The sequence below is a fragment of the Entelurus aequoreus genome, linkage group LG03 (assembly GCF_033978785.1).
Source record: "Entelurus aequoreus isolate RoL-2023_Sb linkage group LG03, RoL_Eaeq_v1.1, whole genome shotgun sequence".
In the NCBI taxonomy this organism is placed as follows: Eukaryota; Metazoa; Chordata; class Actinopteri; order Syngnathiformes; family Syngnathidae; genus Entelurus; species Entelurus aequoreus.
In genome coordinates this window covers 55,082,671-55,110,293 of record NC_084733.1, presented here as the reverse complement: position 1 = coordinate 55,110,293, position 27,623 = coordinate 55,082,671, and the positions used below count along the sequence as shown (strand labels likewise).

At 39.2% G+C, this 27,623-nt stretch overlaps 2 protein-coding genes across 2 annotated transcripts in view; one reads left to right on the top strand and one right to left on the bottom strand.

Moving 5' to 3' along the window:
* Positions 1-2,575, top strand: part of itpk1b (inositol-tetrakisphosphate 1-kinase b) — a 94,347-nt gene extending 91,772 nt beyond the window's left edge. The window contains exons 10-11 of the mRNA XM_062042216.1: positions 317-479; positions 790-2,575. Coding sequence (XP_061898200.1) covers positions 317-479; positions 790-1,055 — 429 coding nt within the window. The 3' untranslated portion in view covers positions 1,056-2,575. The remainder of the gene's footprint in view (positions 1-316; positions 480-789) is intronic.
* On the bottom strand, positions 2,535-27,205 carry LOC133646634 (serine/threonine-protein kinase PLK4-like). The gene is made up of 15 exons (XM_062042214.1): positions 27,000-27,205; positions 22,781-22,876; positions 22,459-22,548; positions 19,171-19,285; positions 18,028-19,006; positions 17,861-17,952; positions 16,322-16,509; positions 16,150-16,251; positions 15,959-16,073; positions 15,052-15,201; positions 8,029-8,257; positions 7,840-7,951; positions 7,627-7,758; positions 5,382-5,488; positions 2,535-2,895 (listed from the first exon to the last, which is right to left on the bottom strand). Exons 1-15 carry the CDS (start codon positions 27,027-27,029, stop codon positions 2,790-2,792), a joined length of 2,643 nt encoding a protein of 880 aa, XP_061898198.1. The 5' UTR covers positions 27,030-27,205; the 3' UTR covers positions 2,535-2,789.
* Between the last annotated feature and the right edge of the window lie 418 nt (positions 27,206-27,623).

Sequence of the window (27,623 nt, the reverse complement as noted above, 5' to 3'; positions counted from 1 at the left end):
GTTAGTATTCTGTCTAACATCAACATTTTTGAGACATTTTCTTTAACAAGTTTGTCTAAACTTTTGTGGCAGCGTTGTAGTCAATAATACTTTGTTTGCACATGTGCTGTACTTGTCTACTTACTAGAACTGTCCGCAGGAGGCTGTTTGCTGTCAAAATGGCAACAAGTTCACAATAATGCTTAATTACGATTGACGTGTCAGCCATGTTTGTTTTTACTCCTTTCCTACTCACCTATCAAGCAGACAAGTACAAAAATGGCACCCAACAATTGAGTCTGCTCTTCCCTGAGTGACAGTCCAGTTGTCCTTTCAGAGGGACAACGTGGAGGGCGTGTCTCAGCCTCCCAGCGATGACGTCATCCGAGAACTGTCCCGGTCCTTGCGGCAGGCGCTGGGCGTGTCCTTGTTTGGCATCGACGTCATCATTAATAACCAAAGCGGCCAACATGCTGTCATTGACGTCAACGCCTTCCCTGGTAAAGTGAAGGCGCCTTTTCTTCCTGACTTTTGCCTTGTTTTATGGTAGAAACAACAAGTTTGGATAGAACTTTGTGCAGCCGGGGAAAAGTAGTCTTTTTGATTTTAGTGCGTCCTTTACAGCAGCAGACCATTCTGTCATTGATTAAATACTTTTTAATTAAAAACATGAGTAAAATAAGATTAAATATATAATATAATGGCTGTGCGTTCACTCATTTTCAGTAAGTAGTAAATGTACACTGACGACTCTGAAGTACATCAATGTCAAATGAAAACTGCTTGGCTGACACCCAGCTGCTTGTCCAGGTTACGAAGGCGTCCCCGAGTTCTTCAACGACCTGCTCAACCACATCAGCAGCGTCCTCCAGAGCCACAGCCCCCCCGACTTGAGTGCCCCAGGCCCCGCCTCCACTACGCCGGCCCCCGCCTGCTGCTGCTGCGGCGCCAACCCGTGGATCGTGGAGGGCAACGCAGCAGGACTGAAGGGCCCGCGTCAGAGACTGGGCTGCAATTCGCCCAACTTCCAGCAGCACTGCGTGTCCACGATAGCCACCAAGGCTTCCTCCCAGTGACGTTACCACGGTGACAAAAACAATAACAATGAATTATAATCATAATAATTATGATGTTATTGATAATATAATCTAATCACAACCTTTTCCTTTGTAGTTTTTGCAAATGATGGTGATTGGGTGTCAAGCTTTCTTTTCTCTCTGGGCTTTGATTTTGTATTTTTGCTCGTGTCTAATGAGACTTTATTAGTACTGTAATGTGAAGCTGGCAAGTGTTTGCTACAGCCCAGCTTCTCGCTGGCAGCAAACACATTCCTACTGGGAGCTGTTTGTCAGACATGCCACTTGATGTGCAATGTATGATCCCTTTGTGTGTGTCTGTGTGCGTGCGAATGACTCCCCTGCACAAAAGGCCCTACTCTCCAATGTGATTAAGTGGGAAAAAAATGTTTCCTTGATTTAAGTCCTTTTGATCCTTAGCACTTGTGAGGCTGCAATAAGTCCAGCGCCCCTGGAAGGTGAAACATATTGCACTTGAAGTTTGGATGCAGTGTACACCACACATAATAAAGTGATAAAAGAAACTCTCAAAGGTGTAATGTGCGTACCTCCAAGCACATAAAAAAACACTTATCAGGAAAATAGGGCCTAAAGTGAATGGTTAGTTTGAATGGAGAGATGTTTGTGAGTGCCATCACAGCTGAGAAGAAAAGCCTCGGTGTGACCAATCGGAAGATTCCATCTCCAACATTCCATCTGTTTCCCACTCAGCAAGACTCCCACAGCACTTTTTTGTCTTCTTGTCTACTCTCCTGTGGACACAACTCTATTTGTGTTCAGAAGAACATTTATTCCAACTCTTTAAGGAGAGTCAATGAAGAAAGTAGCAAGATGATAGGTTGGACTTACACACACACAGTTGAACAGAATGGTCTGCTGCTGTAAAGGACGCACTAAAATCAAATAGACTACTTCAAAGAACACAATTGTATTACATTAGTATAACATACTACAATTAGGAATTAAATTCATCCCTGGTGTGGCAAATTATCTTTTTGTATATATTTTTGGTTTACTAAGATTGACTTCTTTTGCTGAGATTTTATGGAAGAGCGTGTTTTATATAAAAGTGGGCACGTGAACAAAGTGTTTACTGGCAACAAACATGGTGTTAAAAGGGATAGACGAACATAAAACTGCCAAATGTGGTTCCTGAGAAGGCTTGTTTCCCCATTCAGTAGTGGGACCATTTCACCAGCACTCAATGTCATTTTCAAGGAACCACACACTTCCTGGAGTGGGACTAACACACGCTTGTGTCTGAGTTGTGTACTTGGACAAGACAAATAATTGGTGAACCTCTGCACCCCAGCCTGCTTCCACCTCCAAATGTTTACTCCTTGGGTGTCATGTACAGTACGTGTATGTATATATATACAGTACGCCTAAGCTTACATGGTCCAGTGCCATGCTGCATTATCATTGTTGTAATTCAACAGGAATCCACAAAGCTCAAATCAAACAATTCAACTAACAGATGCTGAAATAAATACGTGAAAATGTGGTGTTTGTGTGTTGTGTCACTGCCGACAGCTTTGAAGGCATAGTGTAGCTTTCATTCTCCAGACATTTATTGGTCCCCAGCATGATGAATAAGCACATTCCATTATTACGGCGGAGCATTTCTGAAGAGGCCAACACAATAATGATTCCCTCGTAAAAAATTAAATATTTTCATAATCTTCTGTACAAGTAAAAAAGCAGAGAAACACAGACAAAGAGTTTTTTTAAATGCTAACGTGGTTGAAGTGATGCATGTTTGGCCAAATGTTCGATGATGGTGGAAAGACATCTTAGCTTCTCCCTGACGTGTACCGGACAATTCCCGGTCTGTTTGTACCTGCATGGAACACACATGCATTACGTATGTTAGGACACACAACATCTAGTGAGATGATGTAAACAAAATACAAGAACTCATTCAAGTCATACATAATTCACTGAAAAAATGTATCTAATATTTATTATCCGTCTTTATTACTTTGTGTTTTTCCGCCGTGAAGAAAACTTTGAGCGGTTTCTAATATAATGTTGTATAACCAAGATCACTCAAAAAGTAAAGCACATTCCTATTAATATCTACATACAAAACCAGGCTTCCTTCACTCTTTGGGGGATACATGAATAATTCATTATGATAAATAATTAAATACACAAATCAGATAATACAAGTGTATTAAATCAAGGAATTAAAAATATGTATTATAATTATCACTGCAACAGAAAGTATTTTTTTTAATTATTATCATCCATTGGACTATGTGTAGGTACACATTATCTAAAATATCTAAAAGTATTCATATTCTCCATGTCATATTATGCTCCTTCCAGCCCTGTTGTTTTTAGGTTATATAGTTTTTATCCAATCAGAATTCAGCTAGCTTATGTTACCATGCTGTACGAAATCTGCCCGAAGTAAATAATCAAGCAGTGGTGTGCCGTCAGGGCCAGCAAGGCCTTCTCTGCTGGCCTAACATAACCAGAAATCATGATCATAATTAAAGATAAAAGTATTTTTTTAATTTACTTTCCCTAAATATCTAAAAGTATTCATATTCTCTTCATGTCATATTATGCTCCTTCCAGCCCTGTTGTTTTTAGGTTATATAGTTTTTATCCAATTTGAATTCAGCTAGCTTATGTTGCCATGCTGTACGAAATCTGCCCGAAGCCTTCAGAATTAACAATGCTGGCGTCTGTGCACTGTAAGTGAACGGACACAGACCGTTGCGATAGCCAATCAGATACGACGAGTTGTTGTCAGTAAGGCCTTATATATTGTGATGTTATGAGCTGGGTAACATAAGAACTCCATTACCCAGCATGCCACAGTAGTGCAGGGCATGCGCAGTAGCTGCGTTTAGCCAGCTGGATATTTTTGATGAGCACGCTGTGGAGTAAACTTTAAGAAGTCAGCCAACACGCTTCGTCTGCATCTTTTATGATTAGACAAGACAACACATATATTTGCAAGGCCATTTTCAAGAAGGATATTTAAAGAGAAACTAAATCTTGTGAGACGATGTCGGCCAACCCCGGAAGCTCGAATGAGTGCTACAGTTCGTGAGTTTGGATATTTTATTTCTTTATATTTCCACATTTAATGTTTTTTGCTATTTTAATTTTGACAGTACCACATAAGATATGTTTTATTTGCCGATGCGGGTTTATTGATTTTTAAATGCGCCAGAAAATAACCCATTATGTACAATGTTGGTGGTGATTCAATGCCTAGTAGTGTGTAAATGTGTTTCTGTATAGTATTTCTCCAGCAATGGTCATGTGGTGACATCAATTATGGAATTTTGACAGGTAATCATTGAAGTCGGACATCACTGAAAGCCTAGGTGGGAAACGCACGGCCCGCCACTGTTGATGTCTGACACTTTCAGCATTGTTTAAAATGAGTTCATCAACGATAGTGATGCTGACTGAGCAGTTTGCATGGTTCTGTTACTGCTGTGTGGTGTAATATACCTGTTAATAGTACCAGTGTGTTTTCTATTCACTTTCTCATGCACTCCAAATGATTATGACAGTTACAAAATTAACTCGTTAGAAAGAATACCCTCTCTCTGATCAAAGCCTGCTCCTGTCAACAGCAGTATACTGCATGTAAGGCAGAGGTGTCCGTGGCTCATTTTGAAGACAAAATCAACACATACAAAATGACAAAAAAAATATGGAACTGGGCCCAATCCTCCCAAAAATGGGACCCGTAAACCAAAATGGCTGACGACCTGTGTGTCTTACTATGCGGCCTGTCATGATGAACATGTGTGCACATTTCTTGCAGGATATAGTAGGTTTTCGAGTTGGTAGAATCATAGTAAGTAAAGAATAATAATATAACACCAAGGGGGTACTAAGTAATTTGTTTTGTTTATAACACAAAGCTAAATGATGGATGTTTTGTTCAGATAATTATAATATTGATTGGCTTATATCGTATTGATTTTAGCATTGAAGTGAATTATATTTTTATAGCACTTTTTCTCTAGTGACACAAAGCGCTTTCCATAGTTTAACCCATTATCTAAATAACATTTCAACCAGTGGGAGCAGGTGGGTAAAGTATCTCGCCCAAAGACACAAAGTGAGTGCCTGGAAGGGCGGAAGTGGAGATCAAACCAGGAACCCTCAAGTTGCAAGCACGGCCGCTCTACCACTCAAGCCATGCTGCCCCACACCGTATTGTTAGTGTACAAAATGTATCAAGCCCACCCTCCTCCTTAAATATTTATGTTTGCGGCCCTCGCTGGAAAAAGTTTGATTTCAGGTAATGACATCTACAGCGTCAACAATGTGGGCAGGAAGTGGGCTCACCTGTTGACGCATCCCTCAGGAGACGTGTACATGATGCAGGACACTTGGGGCTGAACCACCAGCTGAGAGCCGTCATTGAACTGCACCCACACTCCACCGCTTGTCAGCTGAGGAGACAACATATTTTAGAGCCTGTTCCTTTCAATCCTTAGAAGCTCCTTCTTGGCGCTGTCATCAGGAGACGTGGAATCAACTTCCGCAGTTATGCTGATGACACACAGCTGTACATTTCCATGTCTCCTGATGGTACAATACCAATGGATGCACTTTTCAAATGTATTTTAGATATTAAATATTGGATGTCAGAACATTTTCCCCAGCTCAACCAGGGCAAGTCTGACATTTCAATTATCAGCCTCGAGGCCCAGAGAGATAAACATTTGCCAAAAGTATAGTTACTTTCTCTTAGTCCATCTTCACAAGTGAACAATATTTTACTCTGAGCTTGATTTTATACCACACAGTAAAATAATAGGAACTAATGAGTAAAATAAAATAGGGGTTTATTATCTTAAAAACATAGTCCACTCCATTCTCTCGGGCCAACACGGAGACCTAATGCAGGGATTCCCTAACTGTGGTACGTGTACCACTAGTTGTATGCGGCCTCCATCCAGTGGTATGCCAAAGAATCACTTGGTTAAAGTGCAGTGTTGTATTTTCCTATATTCAAACACAGTGTTACAGTTCAAACTGTGTGTAATGTTACAGTGGCCAAAACTATTAAATATACTTATATGCCGTGTTTTAATGAATACTTAGGCCTACTATCCCACTGTGTTTTAATGTTGATCATCCAATCCAACCCACTTTATTTATATAGCACATTTAAAAAAACATTAGAAGTTTCACAAAGTTCTGCACAGAAGTTGAGACATACATACTAGGAGAGTCAATAATATAAAACATTTAACTATAAAAGAATAAATACATAAAATACACCCAAGAAAATAAAATAGATTAAAACCACACAACTATCATGTTGGTTTAAAAGCCAAAGATAAAAATATGTTTTAGGACGTGGACTTTAAACAGGTTTTTGGGACGACAAGAAGAAACTGGTCAGCTGACCTCAGAGATCTTGTGGGGGTTTACATTTTTAAAAGGTCTGACATATATTGTAGCGCTAATCCCTTAAGAGATTTAAAAACAAACAATATTTTAAAATTAATTCTAAAATGAACTGGGATTACCAGCAGTATTGGCTAATGTCTGGTCTTCATAAAAAAAGTATAAAACCACTACTTTAAAAGTCAGTCGCTTGTGTGCTGACGAGGACCAGTAGGCGGGCCCACATTACATCGGTTTTCAAATCACTGCATTGTCTTCTTGTATGCTTCAGAATCAATTTCAAGATTTTTTGTATTGGTTTTTAAATTTTTCACTGGTCTTGGGCCTTCTTATGTTTCCAAGCTACTTTTATCATATGAGCCCTCGCAGTTTCTGAGGTCTTCTGGCACCGGCCTCCTAACTATTACAAAAGTCAGAATTCACACCACAGGGGGAGGCATCATTCCTATAATGGAATTTGTGGATCCGGCCTGCCGGACGGCTTCAGGGCTTTAGAGAATGTTCAGATTTTTAAAAACAAGCTCAAGGCATACCTTTTAATCTTGGCGTTTAATTAATAGTCATATTAATTTTATTATTTCATTGTTTTTTAAACTCTGTTAATTGTGTATTTATTAGCTTATATTCAGCAAATGTCAATTTAAATAATTTTATTTTGTTTTTAACTTGAGATTTATAAAATAATTAATTGTATTGCACTATATTGCATTGTATTAATAGATTTCATTTATTTTATTTTATCATCTTACTATACTTTAGTTGTATAGGGTTATTTCCAGCGTTTCCTCAGTGGGAGCACTCTGCACTGGGGGCCACAGCTGCTGTGGCTCTGTCTCATGGCTCCCACGGTGTGCGGTCGTGTCCCGTCGTCATGCAGCTCCTGGTGCACTGGGCGCCCTAAGATAGTGTTTTCTCGCCTAGACCCTCCATGCTCAGCCACATAAATGTTTTTTAGCCACATACGGGGGCAAAGGGTTGGGGGGCTGACTGTTTGAGCCTGCGGTTGTGTAATGAGGGCGAGAGGCACTGCATTGAAATTTTAAAAAAAAGTAAAGCACTTTGTGCTACATTTTATGTCTGAAAGGTGCAATACAAATAAGGTTTTAACTAACTGATTGATTGACGCAGATCACAAATGGTCATTTATGCTCCTTTAGGTCTCCTAATGAAATACCTGTGAGGCCCAGCCAATATCCCGCACAAAAGTGGACAAGACCACATTGCCTGTGTTCTGCTGCACGTCTGCGGGAAAGCTTTTCTGACTCAGGCTGGCCGAGGTGAAGTCGAAGGCGTCGTAGGAGATCATCTACACACGCGCACACACACACACACACACACACGTTATGAATGTTAAAGATTAGAATGTGCACCTGCAACATAGACTTACTGAAGGAGTGATCTCAGGAGGTTGAGGAGGTGAAGGTGGATCAGGAGCGGTCGGCTGCAAGGGAAGCAATGATGACGACGACGACGATGACGTTGTTGAGTTGACAGGCCTCCTAAAAAAAATTAAAATGTCAGAGTTTTGGTGCGGACTGGAGAAGAAAAAGAATGAGTCGGGGTCGTGTTGTGTGACCTTCTGATGGTGATGGGGAAGAGAGTCAACTTGTCGGGGCTCCGCTCCTCCTCCAGTTTGATGGCGGCCTCCAAGGAGAGACACATGCTGTGTCCCTTATTAGACAGCTCCACATAGATGCGGCTGTCAGGGCCCAGAGCGCTAAGCCCTGCTTTGCCCTTCACAGTGCATGACTTCCCGCTCTTCTCCACAACTCGAATCATCTCAGATGTCTTATGGGTATTCGCTCCTGTGTGGCAAAAATCAATCATCCTGTTTAAATCATCACAGCACATCAGAGAATTCTCCACAAATAATGCAAACCATTTTGATTTTCAAGATATCGTTATCTTATTTGACTTGTAATGCTACATAAGCAATAGTGTGAATGCTTATCTTATTATGACATTATTCAAAATAAATGCATTCATTTAATTACAGTAAAAACAGTTTTGTCTCTGTGTTGATGAATTAATATTTTCCCCAAAGATAAAAAAAAACATTTCTGTGATGTGTCACTGCTTATATCTCAGCATTTACACACAAATAAAATATAAATGTATTTATGAATAATGATTTTTGGTTGCAAATACAAAAAATATACATTAAAAAAAGTAGATGGATTGATCTCAGGGCATTCAATCGATCGCAACGGGACTGTTTGTTTGTCTTAGAAGACGTTACGCCAATCATCCAAGTAGGTGTCATCAGTTCGTGCTCATAGACTTAGATTGGTCAGATCGATCAGATGGATTGATACAACATTTTGGGGGCTTTAAAAGAGCATTACTGTGAACAATGTATGTATTGAGTATCTAAGCATTTACACATGAATAAATACATCTAATGATTGACATTTAAAAATAAATTAGATAAGGGCACTTCTGTGTACTCATCATCCATGTATGACTATTAATTAGCGTTATCAAAGTTAAAGCATGTGATTAATCACTTTTTGGCAATAAGTAAGTATAAACAGAGTTTAATCATGTTATTAATTATTTAAAGTGCACATAAAATCCTTTATCTTAACCACAGATAATTACCTGAAAGGCGGCGATGGTTGTTATGCAATCAGTCATCAGGTCAATGCATATGTCAGCGCAAAGATAAGTAAGGAGACTGGCTGGTGACAAATTTCTTGCAAATTTCCCTTCAAAGTACACTCCGTTGGTACTTTAGTTGAAACGGTTAAAAAATTACGTGAATTCAAGTAAAACATTTTTGAAAACGTTCCGTATGACATTCTGACTAGGGCTGGGCGATATGGCCTTTTATTAATATCTCAATATGTTTAGGCCATGTCACGATACACCAGAGGTGGGACCAAGTCATTGTTTTGCAAATCACAAGTAAGTCTCAAGTCTTTGCCCTCAAGTCTCGAGTCAAGTCCCGAGTCAAGACAGGCAAGTCCTGAGTCAAGTCCAAAGTCAAGACTGGAAAGTCTCAAGTCAAGTCCCAAGTCCTGCATTTTGAGTTTCGAGTCCTTTCAAGTCCTTTTAACCGCAGACTAATATATTTACACAGATTGTGTATGCTTTTCAAACGCTGTATTTATTTATTAAAACAAGTGCATTTGATATTGCAGGAAAAAAAATAGTGCTGAAATTGCACTTCATAATAGCACTATTAACCAGTCAGTTTAAACTCATTCCTTTACAGAATAAAAACATTTGAAAAAACAAGTGCAACTGTACTTATTTGCACAAAAGTGTTAACATTGTATTTCCATGGCATATTGCATTGTAACTAGTTCCACAGCAGTTTCTATCCTGTTGTTACCTTATCTCATTGATTTCATGTCATACTGTATGTGTGTTTATGAGTGCGTACACATGAAAAACATAACAAATACATGAACATAACAATGAACAGAGTTGTACTTTTTAGATGTCAGGGCCCTATGCAATATGTACACATATTCTTAATATAGTATACATTTTAACTGACCTTTATTTGACTATGTTTGTCTTTTTGTAGGTGGCTAAAATACGCGGTGCTGCTGACCGCCATCTAACGTTTCGTTACTGTGTGTGATACATTGACTAACGTAACGTTAAGCAACCCTGCTTTAAAAAAATCACTTGACAAAAAGTATGAATAAGGTAGCGAACTGCAGTGGACGCAACAGATTGCCGTGTTTGCAATGATGTTATAACCATAGACATCTTATAAGTAGACAGAGCATTGGCTGCTGTGACGCGAGCAATTTGGCCGCCATCTTGAAGTGGTGATGAGGAGCCGGCGAGCAGCCTAAACTGATAGTTGACAGGTAGAAAACAAAGATCCCGGGCTGGTGTTCAGCGTTTTCCTGCTCAAATGAGCGGACTGTTGAAAATAGGAATAGGGGGATTACTTTTCACAAGTAAGATTTAACATTAACGTACTATTGGTTGTATTTTGTGAAAAGAATATTACCACAGAGTTGAGAAGGAGCAAAGATCTTCAATATTTGTATGTGAAAATCACAAAGAAATCTTCTGGGGGAGGATGACGCCCCTACAGGGGTTTGGTTTACAAACTTTCAGCCCCACCTAAAACAAAATTCACCAGCCGCCACTGATTATGATGCATTCTCATTTTAGGCAAAATATAAGACAATACTTTCTTACTTACTTCTCTTGGGGCGGCATGGCGTAGTGGGTAGAGCAACCGTGCCAGAAACCTGAGGGTTGCAGGTTCGCTCCCCGCCTCTTACCATCCAAAAATCGCTGCTGTTGTGTCCTTGGGCGGGACACTTCACCCTTTGTCCCTGGTGCCACTCACACCGGTGAATTGAATGATGAATGATAGGTGGTGGTCGGAGGGGCCGTTGGCGCAAATTGCAGCCACGCTTCCGTCAGTCTACCCCAGGGCAGCCGTGGCTATGAAAGTAGCTTACCACCACCATAAATGAATGATGGGTTCTACATGTAAAGCGACTTTGGGTACTTAGAAAAGCGCTATATAAATCCCAGGTATTATTCTTATTATTATTATTATTAACAGTATAATTGTAACCAGGAATAAGTCTTCAAGTAACAATATTCAAATACTAACATTGTTGGGTAAAACAGAATTTGGTTTTATTCTGAATCCAGTGAAACAAATTGGTGGTTTTAGCTGATATAAAGACGTTCAGGTGTTTATATATGTTTATTTTTAAGTATTTGGCAGACGCTTTTATCCAAAGCGACATACATAAAAAATACATATAAAACAATCACTGTAAACATGATCATTTAAGGGAAGAATGTAATACAAAATATCAATACAAAGTGTAAAGACAGAATAAACTCTCTGCTGCTGCAGCAACAGAGATACAGTCTATAGGTCCCTAAGATATATAGATATCTAATGTATTCATACATTGTTTATGTAGAATATACGCATGTTTATATAACCTAATCATATTGTTTCTTCAATTTAAAAATAGCTGACCGTTTTTTTCCCCTTCTCTGGGATTATATTCCCAGTTTTGATCTCGGACGTCTGGTCACTTATAGCATATAAGAATATTCTATTACTGTTAAGCAAACTATGAATAATAAAACACGCCAAAACATGTGTCCTTTATCATAGCTACATGTATGGACAAAAAACGTGTGAAAATCAGTGTTATTCTGTGAGGTAATATGAATTAAATGCGCTGACAGTTCATTACTCCTGCCAAATGAATTGCACTGAGTGGAGCGGATCACCACTCCAAGATGGCGGTCCCGCGTCTCGTCAGCGCCAGTAGGCAGTACCGCTCGATGCTGCGTCTACTTATAAGATGTCCATGGTTATTACGTTAGCAGTGAGTTTACAGCCTCACTGATTTAACTACACAGCAAATAAAAGTTACGTTACTTAGCCAATAAACGTTAGCTTACATTCAAAACTTACCGTTCTGTGTGCAACTTCAAATGTCGAACGAAGTTGGAAGTTGTTGCAATTCGTTTTTTGTTGACCAAGTCGTAGTTTTAATACCCGAACGAAACTATCTTTGGGGTCATTTTTCCTCACTGGCTCGTTGTTTGAGAGCTATTCTTCGTTGGTTGTTCTGCAATTTGATTGGATGAATGCTGTGGGACGAAAACAACGTGGATCTAATTTGATTGGCTATTGTACTGACAGGCAGGCACACACGTACACAATGGAAGATACGGAGCGCTCCTGAATAACTTTTTAATCGTTGGGTTTTGGGGAAAGTAGCAAGTCATGTCAAGTCAAAAGGCTCAAGTCCAAGTGAAGTCACAAGTCATTGATGTTAAAGTCCAAGTCGAGTTGCAAGTTTCTTTACATTTTGTCAAGTCGAGTCTACAGTCATCAAATTCATGACTAGAGTCTGACTCGAGTTCAAGTCAATCAATCAATCAATCAATGTTTATTTATATAGCCCTAAATCACAAGTGTCTCAAAGGGCTGCACAAGCCACAACGACATCCTCGGTACAGAGCTCACATGTGACTCGAGTCCACACCTATGCGATACACGATATATATTTTGATATTTTGCCTTAGCCTTGAATGAACACTTGATGCATATAATCACAGCAGTATGATGATTCTATGTGTCTACATTAAAACATTCTTGTTCATACTGCATTAATATATGCTCATTATAAACTTTCATGCAGAGAGGGAAATCACAACTAAGTCAATTTACCAAAACTGTATTTATCAAACAGTTATTAAAGGCCTACTGAAACCCACTACTACCGACCACGCAGTCTGATAGTTCATATATCAATGATGAAATCTTAACATTGCAACACATGCCAATACGGCCGGGTTAACTTATAAAGTGCAATTTTAAATTTCCCGCGAAACTTCCGGTTGAAAACGTCTATGTATGATGACGTATGCGCGTGACGTCAATGGTTGAAACGGAAGTTTTCGGACACCATTGTATCCAATACAAAAAGCTCTGTTTTCATCGCAAAATTCCACAGTATTCTGGACATCTATGTTGGTGAATCTTTTGCAACTTCTTTAATTTAATAATGAAGACTGCAAAGAAGAAAGCTGTTTAATTTAATAATGAAGACTGCAAAGAAGAAAGCTGTTGGTGGGATCGGTGTATTAGCGGCTGGCTGCAGCAACACAACCAGGAGGACTTTGACTTGGATAGCAGACGCGCTATCCGACGCTAGCCGCCGACCGCATCTATGATCGGGTGAAGTCCAAGCTTCGCCAGGCTGGAAAGCATTAACCGTGTAGTTACAGGTCCATGGTTTAATAGTATTGTTGATTTTCTGTCTATCCTTCCAGGGTTTATTTCTTTTGTTTCTATCTGCAGTTAAGCCCGATGCTATCACGTTAGCTCCGTAGCTAAAGTGCTTCGCCGATGTATTGTCGTGGAGATAAAAGTCACTGTGAATGTCCATTTCGCGTTCTTGACTCTCATTTTCAAGAGGATATAGTATCCGAGGTGGTTTAAAATACAAATCTGTGATCCACAATAGAAAAAGGAGAAAGTGTGGAATCCAATGAGCCCTTGTACCTAAGTTACGGTCAGAGCGAAAAAAGATACGTCCTGCACTGCACTCTAGTCCTTCACTTTCACGTTCCTCATCCACAAATCTTTCATCCTCGCTCAAATTAATGGGGTAATCGTCGCTTTCTCAGTCCGAATCGCTCTCACTGCTGGTGTAAACAATGGGGAAATGTGAGGAGCCCTTCAACCTGCGACGTCACGCTACTTCCGGTATAGGCAAGGCTTTTTTTATCAGCGACCAAAAGTTGCGAACTTTATCGTCGATGTTCTCTACTAAATCCTTTCAGCAAAAATATGGCAATATCGCGAAATGATCAAGTATGACACATAGAATGGATCTGCTATCCCCAATTAAATAAAACATTTAATTTCAGTAGGCCTTTAAGCAGTGGCACAAAAATTCATGTAATTTCCAAAACAGAAAGTGCAAGATTGTCAGAGACATTTTAAAACAAGCTATGAGTGCACTTTTGTGCATGATGTCACTAAGATGACATATCAAAACAACACTAAATTAAAGTGCACTTTTTGTACAGAACACCACTACAATGTTTTAAAACAAATAAAGTGCACTTTTGTGCATGATGTCACACAAGATATTTCAATAACTGTCAAATAAAAATTAGCTGCATAATAGGAAATCAAATAGTGTATGTCCTTCGCTATGTGGTAGGTTATGCGGACGTTAGTTATCTCCTTCTGTTGTTGACTATTTGTTTCATACGGTGTTGTTGTGGAAATGGTTGCTTGGGCATTTTGTGGTTGTGGCACCGGCCGCAGATGTTGACATGCAGAGTTTCAAGCACTCTTCATTCTCTCGCGGGTGACTTTTCAAATGATGCTACACATTAGCAGTGCTGCTACTTTTTGTAGCAACGCTTTTGCCGCATACTTCTTCACCATCCACCCGCTTGAAGCCAAACCACCGCCAGACGATGGACTTTTGCCGCATACTTCTTCACCATCCACCCGCTTGAAGCCAAACCACCGCCAGACGATGGACTCCCTGCGATTTTTCTTGGGAAATAATTATCCCTTCATTTGTAACCAGATTCGCACCTTCTTTCTCTCGTATTACCACTAGCATCACAACTAACGTTACTATGCCGCTACCTGTCTGCTCGGCGAGAGCGTCTGACGTTGCACATGTGACAGTATGTGACGTATGTAAGAAGGTGCGCTTGTTTTATGTCTCTGTGAGAAGGAGAGACAAGAAAGAGCGAGAAGAGCCTGTAATGTAATGCCCGCAGCTAAACGCAACTGCGTGAGAACGTATACCGTACTCGAATATCACGATAGTCATTTTCTATATCGTACAGAGACAAACCCGCGATATATCGAGTATATTCGATATATCACCCAGCCCTAATTCTGACAATAAAATTGCATTTGTGTCCAAATATTGGGGTCTTTTTTTCAAGTTAACTTGACATTAAGCAAGCAAGTACATTACTGTGAGGAATCCAAATTTAAAAGTGTGATTAACCAAATGGAAAAATATTAAGACTAGCATAAATTCTACAAATATGCATGAGTTTGAATGTTTGTCTCTGAGCATTGATACAATCCCACATGTAAACTCACCATCATAGAAGTTGACCTCCAGATCCGCGTTGGGAGAGTTCTCCATCAACATGACCTTGCCGTACGTGGTGTAGAGGGTCACCTTGGGGGTCTTGGACTTCACCAGCTGAACGAACTTGGAGGCATACTGGTACTTCTTCCAGTATTTTTCTAAAACAACATACACACACTAATTGAGTACAAGTACCGTTGAAAGCTTGTGTGCTCTTGTGATGTCCCAATACCAAGACTTTATGCATGTATTTCCATACTTTTTGAAAAAAAGGGGGACACAAAAAGTGTCATTATTGGCTTTATTTTAACAGAAAATCTTATAACACTAAATTGATTATATGTAACATGCCATAATCTAAGACTAGGTTAGAATAAAAGAGAAAGTGTTATAGTTGTTGTATTAAATACTGAATGATGTACTGTTGCCACTCCTAGTCTGTGCTTTAAGATAAATACAATTACTAAATTAGATACAAAAAACACTGCTAAGGCTAAAACTAAACAGAGAAGTAAAAGACCCGCTGTTCAAGCTAAAACAGTTTGTAGAAAGGAGTCTTACGAAATTCAGTCAATTATCTTGCATTAGGCTGTTTTGACTTCGCTAATATGCCAACAGTCCAAACCAGCCTTATGTGGCATTGTGAAGACCTGCTTGTGTTAATGTTAATATGATGTTCAGAGTTCTCATGTACGTTAACGTACCGCACCTTTAAGGTGATTGGTGGAGAACGAGGAAATGTTGTCGGTGCAGTGAGAACGGAGAGACGTGTGCACAAGAGAGAAGATAGGTAGTTGGAATTCAGCCTGCTGTTTGCAATAAAACTTAGTTTTTTAATTACGGTAGGTATTACTTTGTTAGTCCCAGTATAGCAAACAAGCCTAGTGTGCTCACATGTACAATATACATACTAACCTGGAAGCTCATCATAGCTGAAAACAAAAGTATCTTTTGGGGGGGGCGGAGGCCCTTTCCCTCTTAGCCCTTTCCCTCTCAGCCCTTTCCTTCTATCGAGCTGGTGAACTGTCACCTGCAGGAAATGGCACATTAGAGCTGTAGATGTAAATGTGATGTAAAAGAATGAATCTGTGGGATAAAAAGCTCACAGTTAAGCCATCAGAAGAAATAGAAAGGACTTCTTTAACCCTGTCCTGTCTATTTTGGCAAAAGAGCTCTATGGAAACCTCGCCTTTGTCCAAGATGCTCACCTGCAAAGAGACAGACAGGGATTAAAAACAGAGACATCCACAAAGCACAATGCCAGCAGAAACATCTTACAATGAAATTCTGTTTAGTCTGCAGTCTGATAGGCTTCAGCCTGGAGGTACACAGAGGCAGGACCAGATCTCTCAGAGTCTTCTTCTGCTTGTCCATGCTGGCTTTAGCTGAGGGGAGCTGTAATGATGATGATGAGGACGAGGAGCAGTGAGGAGGCTGAAAGTGAGCTGCAGGTCTGTGGGTACAACCTGAGAGAGGAATGATAAATAAATGATAAATGGGTTATACTTGTATAGCGCTTTTCTACCTTCAAGGTACTCAAAGCGCTTTTGACAGTATTTCCACATTCACCCATTCACACACTGATGGCGGGAGCTGCCATGCAAGGCGCTAACCAGCAGCCATCAGGAGCAAGGGTGAAGTGTCTTGCCCAAGGACACAACGGACATGACTAGGATGGTAGAAGGTGGGGATTGAACCCCAGTAACCAGCAACCCTCCGATTGCTGGCACGGCCACTCTACCAACTTCTTCAGCTGGAGTTTTATATTTTACTGTGATTGGATGATTTAAAGCTATTGGTTTTAACTCCCTTCAGCGGAGAAAAAAAAGACAATTTGACAACCTCAACTTAATGCAGGTGGACTTTTTGGATCCAATATTAAGACTTTAGTCCCTAAAAAACATTGATGTGTAATAGGGCTGTGAATCTTTGGGTGTCCCACGATTCGATTCAATATCGATTCTTGGGGTCACGATTCGATTTAAAATCGATTTTTTTTCAATTCAACACGATTCTCGATTAAAAAACGTTTTTTTTCCCGATTCAAAACGATTCTCTATTCATTCAATACATAGGATTTCAGCAGGATCTACCCCAGTCTGCTGACATGCAAGCAGAGTAGTAGATTTTTGTAAAAAGCTTTTATAATTGTAAAGGACAATGTTTTATCAACTGATTGCAATAATGTAAATCTGGTCAACACACCACTACATATATTTTGCACCCCTGTGGCAAAAATGTATATGACAACTTCAGAATTTAAAATACTTTTTTAAACTTAGCAAATATAATATTTTTCATTAAATTCTGGCATAAAATATATACTTTTTCTTGTAATATCAAAACTTGATTTTCATAACTAAATAATAAATAAAATATCTCCTAATAGTGCAACTTTAATTTTGTATATGTATGTTTTTTTAAGTGGTGATATTAAAATTAATAATATTTGTATTAAGTTATTCTCTTCAAAAATTTTAACAATTACTTCATTTTGGTGACTTTAAAACGTAATTCTCCGACAATTATTTGAATCCACTTACAAAAAACTACAATGACAACTTTTTTCTTTAAAAATTACATGTTTTTTTATTACTACTTTTTACAAATCTATGCTCGTAAAAATATATAACATTTTCTCACAGAATTACACCTTATCCCCCTCACTACGACAACTGTCTGATATACTTTTGCATCATAAGATTAATGACTTCATTTTAATTTCAATTACACCTTTCTTCCCATACTTGTACCATGTTTTCTTTCAGTGTAGCCCTAAGTCTACTGTGTTTACAGACATGGACAAGATGAGTTTACCATCATTATTGGGCCAGTTAGTAACTCCCCCCATGTCCTGATTATGAAGGCTTGGTAGATGTGCTGTCAGTGTGGACAACACGTACGCAGAGCTGTAAAACAAAAGAGCAGAATTAAACACCTGGAGTCTAATTCAATTCGAAGAGAAAGAAAAAAAGTGTATTTACTCTGCAGACTGCTTGACAGGAGGTGAAGGTATCCGGCCGCTCTCTGAGAATAGATGAGGAGTGGAGGAATAAGGGAAGACCAGTCTTCCTTTGCCTGTCAGTGATTCTTTTGAGTGACATCTGCCCTGCTCGGCCAGACCAGGTCCTTGGAGCGGTCCTGAGGGGCTTGAGCAATCCGAGGAGTGGGCCCTCCGTAGGTAGTGTAAGTGACACGGACTACTTTCACCTCCATGGCGCACCCTGCCCCTATCTTCATTGTGAAATCTGTCCTGTGGAGGCCACTGCTGCCACTGGTCTCCATCCTCAAAACCAGCCCTGCTTTGCTGGAGTGGAAATCTCGGGATCGCAGAAATTCGGTTGGGCAGTGCTGCGCTAATGACGTGCCTCGTTCTCTGATGGCGGCTGCCACTGCTGCCTGACGTGGAGGAGGTACAGGCAGTGGAGAAAGTAGCAACGCCACTATCCACGGTGCAATCATCGACCAGGCCCAGCTTCTTGGTCCTGCCCAGCAAGCTCTGGGTCATAAACGGGTGGTCCAGCACTGCAGATAGGCTGGGCCGACGAGAGGGATCTTTTTGCAGCAGCTGACAGATCAGATCCTGAGCCTCACAAGAAACATGAGTGGGAATTTCATATTCCACAAGGGCTACTTTGGAGAACGTGTGTGGGACCGTGTCACTGTCAAATGGGGGGCGGCCCGTGAGGAAGGCATAGAACATGCAGCCCAGAGACCAAACGTCAGTCTCCAGGCCGTAAGCGCTGCGTGTGGCCACCTGAGGGGAGACGTAGTTGGGCGTCCCACACATGGTTAAGTGCTTCTCATCAGGGAGTTTGAGCTGAGTGGCCAGGCCAAAGTCTGCGATCTTAATGTTCATGTCTTTGGTCAGCAACAAGTTGGACAAGGACAGGTCTCGGTGCAAGATACCGTGAGAGTGTAAGTACAGCATTCCATTCACTAGTTGATGCATGAAGTGTCTCGCTGTGGCAAACAACACAAAGGACACTACTGAAAAAAGAGGTTAAGTAGTTGGAATATATCATGTTTTAGTTTAATTTCCTCCTTTAGGGAAAAGTGATATCTATTTTTATTTGGCACCCAATACACATTATGTAAATACAATTATTTCCAATGAAATGTCTAACCTTCTATCTCAGAAAAACGCCTCTTGATGCCTTTCATGTAGTGGGCCATCGCTCCGTTGTGACACATCTCCAACACCAGGTAGACATGGGTATTGTCTTCAAAGTAGGAGTACAGCTGCAACATATCGGAAGTGCAATTGAATCTTAAATAAATACACCACATTTAATAATAATAACAATAATAATAACAACAATAATAGTACAGGATATATATTGCAGACTCATGTGATAATGATAAATCACAATATAATATTTGGCATATAAAAATTATGATAGAAGCATTTCAAAACAGGTTACAAAAGCTCCTAATTTGGCAGCTGACAAATGCTGTAACATTGTGTCTTTACCGGCTGTATTGTATTCTCAAAACTATTATTAATCTACTTACTTCCGGTTGAACCACAGAGAGATGTTGACGCGTGTCTCTGGGCTCCCCCATACTAATCTACTGAGTAATTTACTTTTAATAGCTGGTCACTGTCTGGTGTAACCTGGTTATATCTAGAGGTGGGAATCTTTGGGCACCTCACGATTCAATTACAATTCAGGAGCTGCGTTTCAATAAAAATAAATTATTGAGGCATCTTTAATTTTTACATTTCTTTTTGTTTCACTAAATAAGAGTTTATCACTTGCAACTTTAGAAAAAACTATTCATTTGGTATGAGAAACAGTTAAATTAATTCCCACATTTATTAAATTAATGGAAATGTGTGCAAAACTGGACTATAAGTGCCCGATAATAAAAGAGCTGGTCAAGCTCTCGGTGAGGTGGGGTCAGCCAAATTTCAGAACTGTCTGCATTGCTTTATTTACAATAAATAAATCGATTATCGACGTTTACTAATCGATTCTATAATCGACCATGTCTGAATTGCGATGCAACTAAAAATCTATTATTTTCCCCACCTGTAGTTATATCAACACTTACTACCCTTATTCTTCTGTTGTTTTGATACTTTACATTACCGGTAGTTTTGGGTAACACTACAATTTTGGGTATCAATCCAAAACCAAGTATTTAGAGTGGCAGTATTGGCAATACGGTACCAATGCTGATACTTCCAAATTTTCAAGATCATCGAATAATTCAATTGTTGATCATAATTATAATCAGAAAAAAAACAGGATGGTGTTGTAACAATATCAATTAAATATTTCAAGTATTTCCTTGTTCCCTTTTACTACATACAGTATATTGAGCCTAATAAAGTCAATAGTGCAACTGCAAAATAACTATACATAGGCAACTATTGGCTCTGGTTTTAATCTTTTGGTGTGAATGCTTGTCTATGTGTTGGCCCTGCGATGAGGTGGCGACTTGTCATAATAATAATAATATTAATGGATTAGATTTTATATCGCACTTTTCTATTATTAGATACTCAAAGCGCTCACAGAGAAGTGGGAACCCATCATTCATTCACACCTGGTGGTGGTAAGCTACTTTTGTAGCCACAGCTGCCCTGGGGTAGACTGATGGAATCGAGGCTGTCAGTTTGCGCCTACGGCGCCTCCGGCCACCACGTATCATTAATTCATCATTCATTCACCAGTGTGAGCGGCACCGGGGGCAAGGGTGAAGTGTCCTGCCCAAGGACACAACGGCAGCGATTTGGATGTCAAGAGGCGGGGAGCAAACCTGCAACCCTCAGGTTTCTGGCACGGCTGCTCTACCCACTACGCCATACCGCCCCTTGTCATTGGTGTACCCTGCCTTCTGCCCGAGATGCAGCTGGGATAGGCTCCAGCAACCCCCGCAACCCCGAAAGGGACAAGCTGTAGAAAATGGATGGATGGATGGTTTCTGCCCTTGAAGTGATTTTGTAACAAAAATAATATGGATTAGTCACTGTAGTATTGACCAAAGACTAATACTATACTTGTTATCATTACTGTTCAAGTGTCCATATAGACGGCATAAATGATATCAATTTGCCAGACAATAGAGCTTTTATTACTATCATCATTTCGTGATAATGCATTTTTAAGACACATTTTGAGTGCGTTCTCGACCTCAACGCAATGTAGCATCCTCGATAGCGGCTAAAATCCTTCACAGTGCAAAATCGTTTTAAGTCACTTATCCTCGCCTTATTGGTGGCAAATAAACTAAGTTTAATACAAGTGGCATTAGCACTGCAGGATGAGGAATAGCTAAACATATTACGCTACATAATGTGGGAGAATACAATAAGCAATACTAACCGCTAAGGCAGAGCTCTTGAATTTAAACAGGGGTAGACGAATCAATACAAATAATACAAATATAGTATGAGTATACGGTCGATAGTACAGTAATTGATATTTTTAATTGTCACAAAATATGTTCTTGTTATTTTTGTTATTGTTTAAAATCTCATGAAATAAGTTATTGGATACAGGAGGACTTCAATAGCAAAAAACAAAGGGTATACTTATAAGATGTCTAGCCAATAGTAGTTTTTGTTTGTGTTTAGTTATTTTGCACTGTTGATTATATTTTGCTCAAAACATTGCATGTAAAAACAGAGAATAAGTAAATCATTAAAATATCGAAATAAATATAAATATATATATTTAAATATTTAAATTATATTTTATTGTTACACCACCATCCTGCGTTTTTGTCTGATTATAATTGTGACCAAAAAAATAACCATTCAATGATCTTCAACATTTTAAGAATTGATATCAGCATCGGTATGGTCCATACTGCTCCTGTAACTACTTGCTATTGGATTGATATCCAAATGTTTTGTAGTTTTGAGAAAATAATACAACCAGAAATGACCCAATATGTTACCACATATATCTGCACTCAATTTAGGAGCCTTGTAACCTATTTAGAAATGGTTCTAATATAATTTATTTGCCAAGTAATATATTGTGGTATATATTGTTATTGCAAGAGGCTGCAGTATATATATGGCGATATAGATTTATGCCCATGTTGCCCATCCCTAATTTAGAACTTGTTTTTGGTCAAATATATAAACTATATAGGCCTACACTCCACAAGCAGTTCTCCACCAAAATAAAAAGCCAACTGGGTAAATAAGACAAGACTGACAGCCGGGTGTTTTAACAATAACAGAAAGCTAGCACTTACAGACACCTTCACTCTTCTTAGAAAGGCTTGGCACACGTTTCCTTTTTAATAAAACCTGTAGCATGCTTTTAAATACAAAAAACTATTGCTCAAATGATGAAACACCACTAAATTAGAGTGAGCAAATGTGATCGGAGCCAGAGTGTAAAATAATGTGGAATTCACATGACATGAGATGTGTTTGTGTGAGATTTTACCTGAAGTATGGAAGGATTGTTTAAACGGCGGTGAATCTCCACCTCATTTTTCACACGCTTGACGTTTTCTCGCAGTGACTCCTTGTTAATCTGCAAAAAACACCACAGAAAAGTCCTGACAGGCATATGTGATGAATAGTCAATCTGTCGTCTGCAAACACAATAACGTTTGTGGGAAAGCCAAGGAGGCCTATGGGGAGCACATGACTATAATCGGATGACAGCTGTGTGGGCGTTATTTTACCCTTCTCCTTACTGTAATTATGTGGTAATAACCAAGTCATTAACACTGCAAGCAACTAACTTACTCAAACTAGCTTACCATTTTGATCGCATACTCCACACCACTCTTGATGTATTGTGCTCGGTAGACGGCTCCAAAGGCGCCTTTACCAAGCAATTGGAAGACATTATAATTCTGCAAGGAAAGTAAACAAAAACAATGCATATTAGATTTTTTCAGATTATTAATTTCGATTGAAATAGTAAACCTTTTTTTTTTTTATATATAATTTTTTTATCCATCAGCTGTGGTTACTGACATAATGGCCACGGTAGTGTGCTCTCTTGTAGTTGTTGCGTTTATCTTTGTTTCTTGCATTAAACAAAGAGAGCATAGTCTACAAAGTCAAATTCCTTGTGTGTTAAACATACTTGGCCAATAAATCTGTTTCTGATAAATACTTAACTTGGATGGAAGGATTTGTGTCTACAAATCATTTTACTGACTTTTGGATGAAAAAAATATATAATTGATTAACTGATGATAAAGATCTTTCTGTGTGAGGTTTGCATGTTCTCCCCGTGACTGCGTGGGTTCCCTCCGGGTACTCCGGCTTCCTCCCACCTCCAAAAAACATGCACCTGGGGATAGGTTGATTGGCAACAGTAAATTGGCCCTAGTGTGTGAATGTAAGTGTTAATGTTGTCTGTCTATCTGTGTTGGCCCTGCGATGAGGTGGCGACTTGTCCAGGGTGTACTCAGACTACCGCCCGAATGCAGCTGAAATAGGCTCCAGCACCCCCCGCGACCCCGTAAGGGACAAGCGGTAGAAAACTTTAAACACGTGGATATTGTTTTCGCACAGCCGCTGCAGTAGAGCGCACAAGAGAGCAGTTTGAGGGACATGATCTGTGTGGCAGAGAACAGCTGACATTTTGTTTTAATTCTTATTAATGCACATATGTTAAAAGTGCAATTTCAATGTTGATGTGCGTTTATCAGAAAAAAAAATGTAGGTTATGGCAAGCAGAACATTTTTGGTTTATTTCAATTATTTTTCTTAAAATACACAAATTTGAGCGTATACAGCGTGTTTGATCAGATTACTTACTCGGTTAATCGAACAAACTAATCGATAGATTACTCTACTACGAAAGTATTCGATAGCTGCAACCCTAATATTATATATTATTATGCAGTGAATTGCTGTAAAATCAAGTCTAAATCTGAGGCTTTTTTTTTTTTTGCGTTGTCGACGATCAGTTCTGATCTGACACTGTGGGGTATTATTGTGACAAAATGTTGTTGTAGAACAGCACTGCCTCATACTGATAAATGTACAGATATATATATATCTGTATCTTAGGAAAATTCTAATATTTCAGTAATTCAAATAAAAAAATAGATTCTGCAGATTCACTACAAACAGAGGGAAACTTAATTATTAATAAATTAATCATCCATCAATCCATCCATTTTCTACCGCTTGTCTCTTTCGGGTTCGCGGGGGGTGCTGGAGCCTATCTCAGCAGCATTTGGGCGGTAGGCGGGGTAAATTGATAATTATTGTTTACAGTCAATACAACCACCAAATTCAGTCAATTCTCATCTTGAAAAATTATTAAAAATCCAATCCAATCCACTATTTCAGTGGTCCCCAACCTTTTTGTAGCTGCGGACCGGTCAACGCTTGAAAATATTTATTTTTTTATTTTTTCATAAAGAAATACAATCAGGTGTGCTTACGGACTGTATCCCTGCAGACTGTATTGATCTATATTGATATATAATGTATATATTGTGTTTTTTATGTTGATTTAAGAAAAAAAAAGAAAAACAATTTTTTTAATTTCTTGTGTGGCCCAGGTACCAATCGGTCCGCGGACCGGTATCGGGCCACGACCCGGTGGTTGGGGACCACTGCACTATTTCCACAGCACATTTAAAAAAAACGATGAAGGTTTCACAAACGGCTGGAAAGCAGTTAAAACACACATTAAAAAGCAGGATACAACTAAAGACAGTCAAGTGTAAGGAACATTTAACTAAAAAAAGAATAAATACATAAAAAGAAAATGAAATAGAATAAAGATAACAACTCTCATTCTGGTTTAAAAGCCAATGAGTTAAAACATGTTTTAAAACATTGTTTGAAACTCACTAAAGAGATTGAAGTTTGAATAACCAGAGGGAGATTGTTCCAAATCGGAGCAACAGCAGAAAACGCACGATTCCCTCTGGATTTTAACCAGGTTTTGGGACGACAAATTCAATGAATCCTTGAATATTGTAAATTACATCCTCTAATGAACTGCCAAAACGTCTTGAGCTTTTATTTGGTCTCTTCTGGACTAAGCTCCTGAAAACAAATCACTTGTGCAGCACATTCCAATGTATTGAGATGAACCTGTTTTGTATATTAAAACAGCTCTCAGTATGAAACAGTGCAGTTCTACAATACCGAAAACTGCAACCACAATAATAAACATCTTGTTGCCTCAATACATTTATGTCAGATAACACCACATTTTTGATCAATCACTTCAGAAATGTCCAATTTTATCCCATAACACACACAAAAATAATACCTCAATGTTGTTCTTCTGGGTAAAAAAACAATCTATCTTCTCCATATGTGCTGCTTTGGGAGTTTTGGAAGTGGTAGTTGAGAACCTGCAGGTACCTGGTGCCTCCACTCTGCCACATGATGGACGCCAAAACGGATGAGCCAACAAGCCAGCAACGGTGATGCTGGTGAAATCCGCCCACAACAAATGCTAACGGCCAAAGCAGCCAAGACCACCTGACGCCATCAGATGGCCAACCACAACCTTTCATTATCCCGGCGTTCTTCCCGCTAGAGAGAACACTTAAGCCGTCTCCAAACAGCATTTAGAGAGGCAACAATAAGATCACCGCTGGTCCCATGGGGCCACCGTAGGCTTAAGCCAATCATGTTATGAGTAAGATAACAGCATTTCACAGTCAAATTAAATAGGTGACAAAATGTTTACACGCTAATTATTGTAATTAAATAATGATTTATCATACATTTATATAGAATGAAGTATCAGTGGTGACTTTATTTGGTCAACACAAGTAAAGACGACTTTGAACAATAAAAAGTATTTCGGGTTGTATTAAACAAAAAAGGATACCAGAGTAAAACAACTTGCACTGAGCCTAGTCTATAAAATCCGCTACACCTCCCTGATACCGAAGTACATGTCAAACTACTTCCTTAACGTAAATGACCGCCATAACCACAACACCAGGGGGAGCTCCACTAACCACGTTAAACCCAGATTCCGATCTAACAAAGGTCTTAACTCATTATCTTTCTATGCCACATCAATGTGGAATGCGCTCCCAACAGGTATAAAAGAAAGGGCATCTCTATCCTCCTGCAAAACCGCAATAAAAGTACACCTCCAGGCAACTTCAACCCTAACACCCTCCCCAGATTGTTAATAATAAAATGTAAACAATCAAATGCAGATACTTTTTCTTATGCCTTCTGATCTCTCTCTCTCTCTATGTCCACTACTTGCTGTACATATCCTACCAAGTCAGACCTACACTGTTTCAATGTACATTTCTCTGTTCTCAATTGTTGATGACTGATGATAACAACCAAACCTACCCCTCCGCACCCCTGACTGTAAATAATGTAAATAATTCAATGTGATTATCTTGTGTGATGACTGTATTATGATGATAGTATATATCTGATAGTATATATATCATGAATCAATTTAAGTGGACCCCGACTTAAACAAGTTGAAAAACTTATTCGGGTGTTACCATTTAGTGCTCAATTGTACGGAATATGTACTTTACTGTGCAACATACTAATAAAAGTCTCAATCAATCAAAAAGTCGTTCACATATGATTGAAACACAACATAGTAACACCGGCGGCAGCCAACCTACTTCGTCTCATTATTTTCAAGAAAATGTTTGTTTTCGACCATAAATGAGAGTATGTATACATAAATGTATGTAAGACTATACCCAGTTTGCCAGTTACATTTGAAAACGACAAATAATTAGGTATACAAAAATGTGTTTATGGACGATACTACATGTTCATTCGAGGGGGTGTTCAACACAAAGTTATGAACATTTCAGATTAAGAAAATACCTTACGCAGTCACAACTGCTTGAGCATTAAATAATTGTCGTTTTAACCTGTTACAACATAAAAAGTACCACAACAAATAGCAACAAAAACAGCACAAGTCAACATCACACCGCAAGTATGCACTCGCTAGCTTAACTCAGTCCGGGCAAGCATCCGTTAGCACCGAACACTCACCTCAAGGCAGTCGCCATTTAAACCACTCATTGTGCCTGTTTTCGTCTTTCAAGACGCGTGTAGGCGTCTGCAAATTTAATCTTCGACATTCGCTAAAGCAGTTATTTCAGTGAGCAGGGCGGATTATGTTCCCCTCCAAAACATTGCGGTAGCTTCCATTTTGAAATTGTGCGCCCATCGGCCTGCGTGGTAACGTCATCGTCAGGGCACGCATAACCACGCCCCTTTCTATAGTGACCACACCCCGCACAAGATCTTCGAAGCGCTTGACACTGATCATTTTCAGTATTAATTCTCCCCTGCTGCTGCATTTCAACATACACATATTTGACTTTAAGAAAAATACAATCATTGCACAATGACATATTTTTTCCTCACAGCTGAGTTTATTTTGTCATCTTCAAATCCTATATGGAAATCAACAAATATGCAGCCCATCATTTCCTACAGACTGATTGATTGATTGAAACTTTTATTTGTAGATTGCACAGTGAAGTACATATTTCGTACAATTGGCCACTAAATGTTAACACCCGAATATGTTTTTCAACTTGTTTAAGTCGGGGTCCACTTAAATTGATTCATGATACAGATATATACTATCAAATATATACTAACATCATA

Excerpts from the sequence above, each read along its gene's own strand:
- LOC133646634 (XM_062042214.1), bottom strand. The coding sequence starts at position 27,029 with ATGAGTGGTTTAAATGGCGACTGCCTTGAG. Across the intron at positions 19,007-19,170 it reads GCGTTTTTCTGAGATAGAAG|CGAGACACTTCATGCATCAA; the intron begins GTTAGACATTTC and ends TGTTTGCCACAG. Across the intron at positions 7,952-8,028 it reads TTCCCCATCACCATCAGAAG|GAGGCCTGTCAACTCAACAA; the intron begins GTCACACAACAC and ends AATTTTTTTTAG.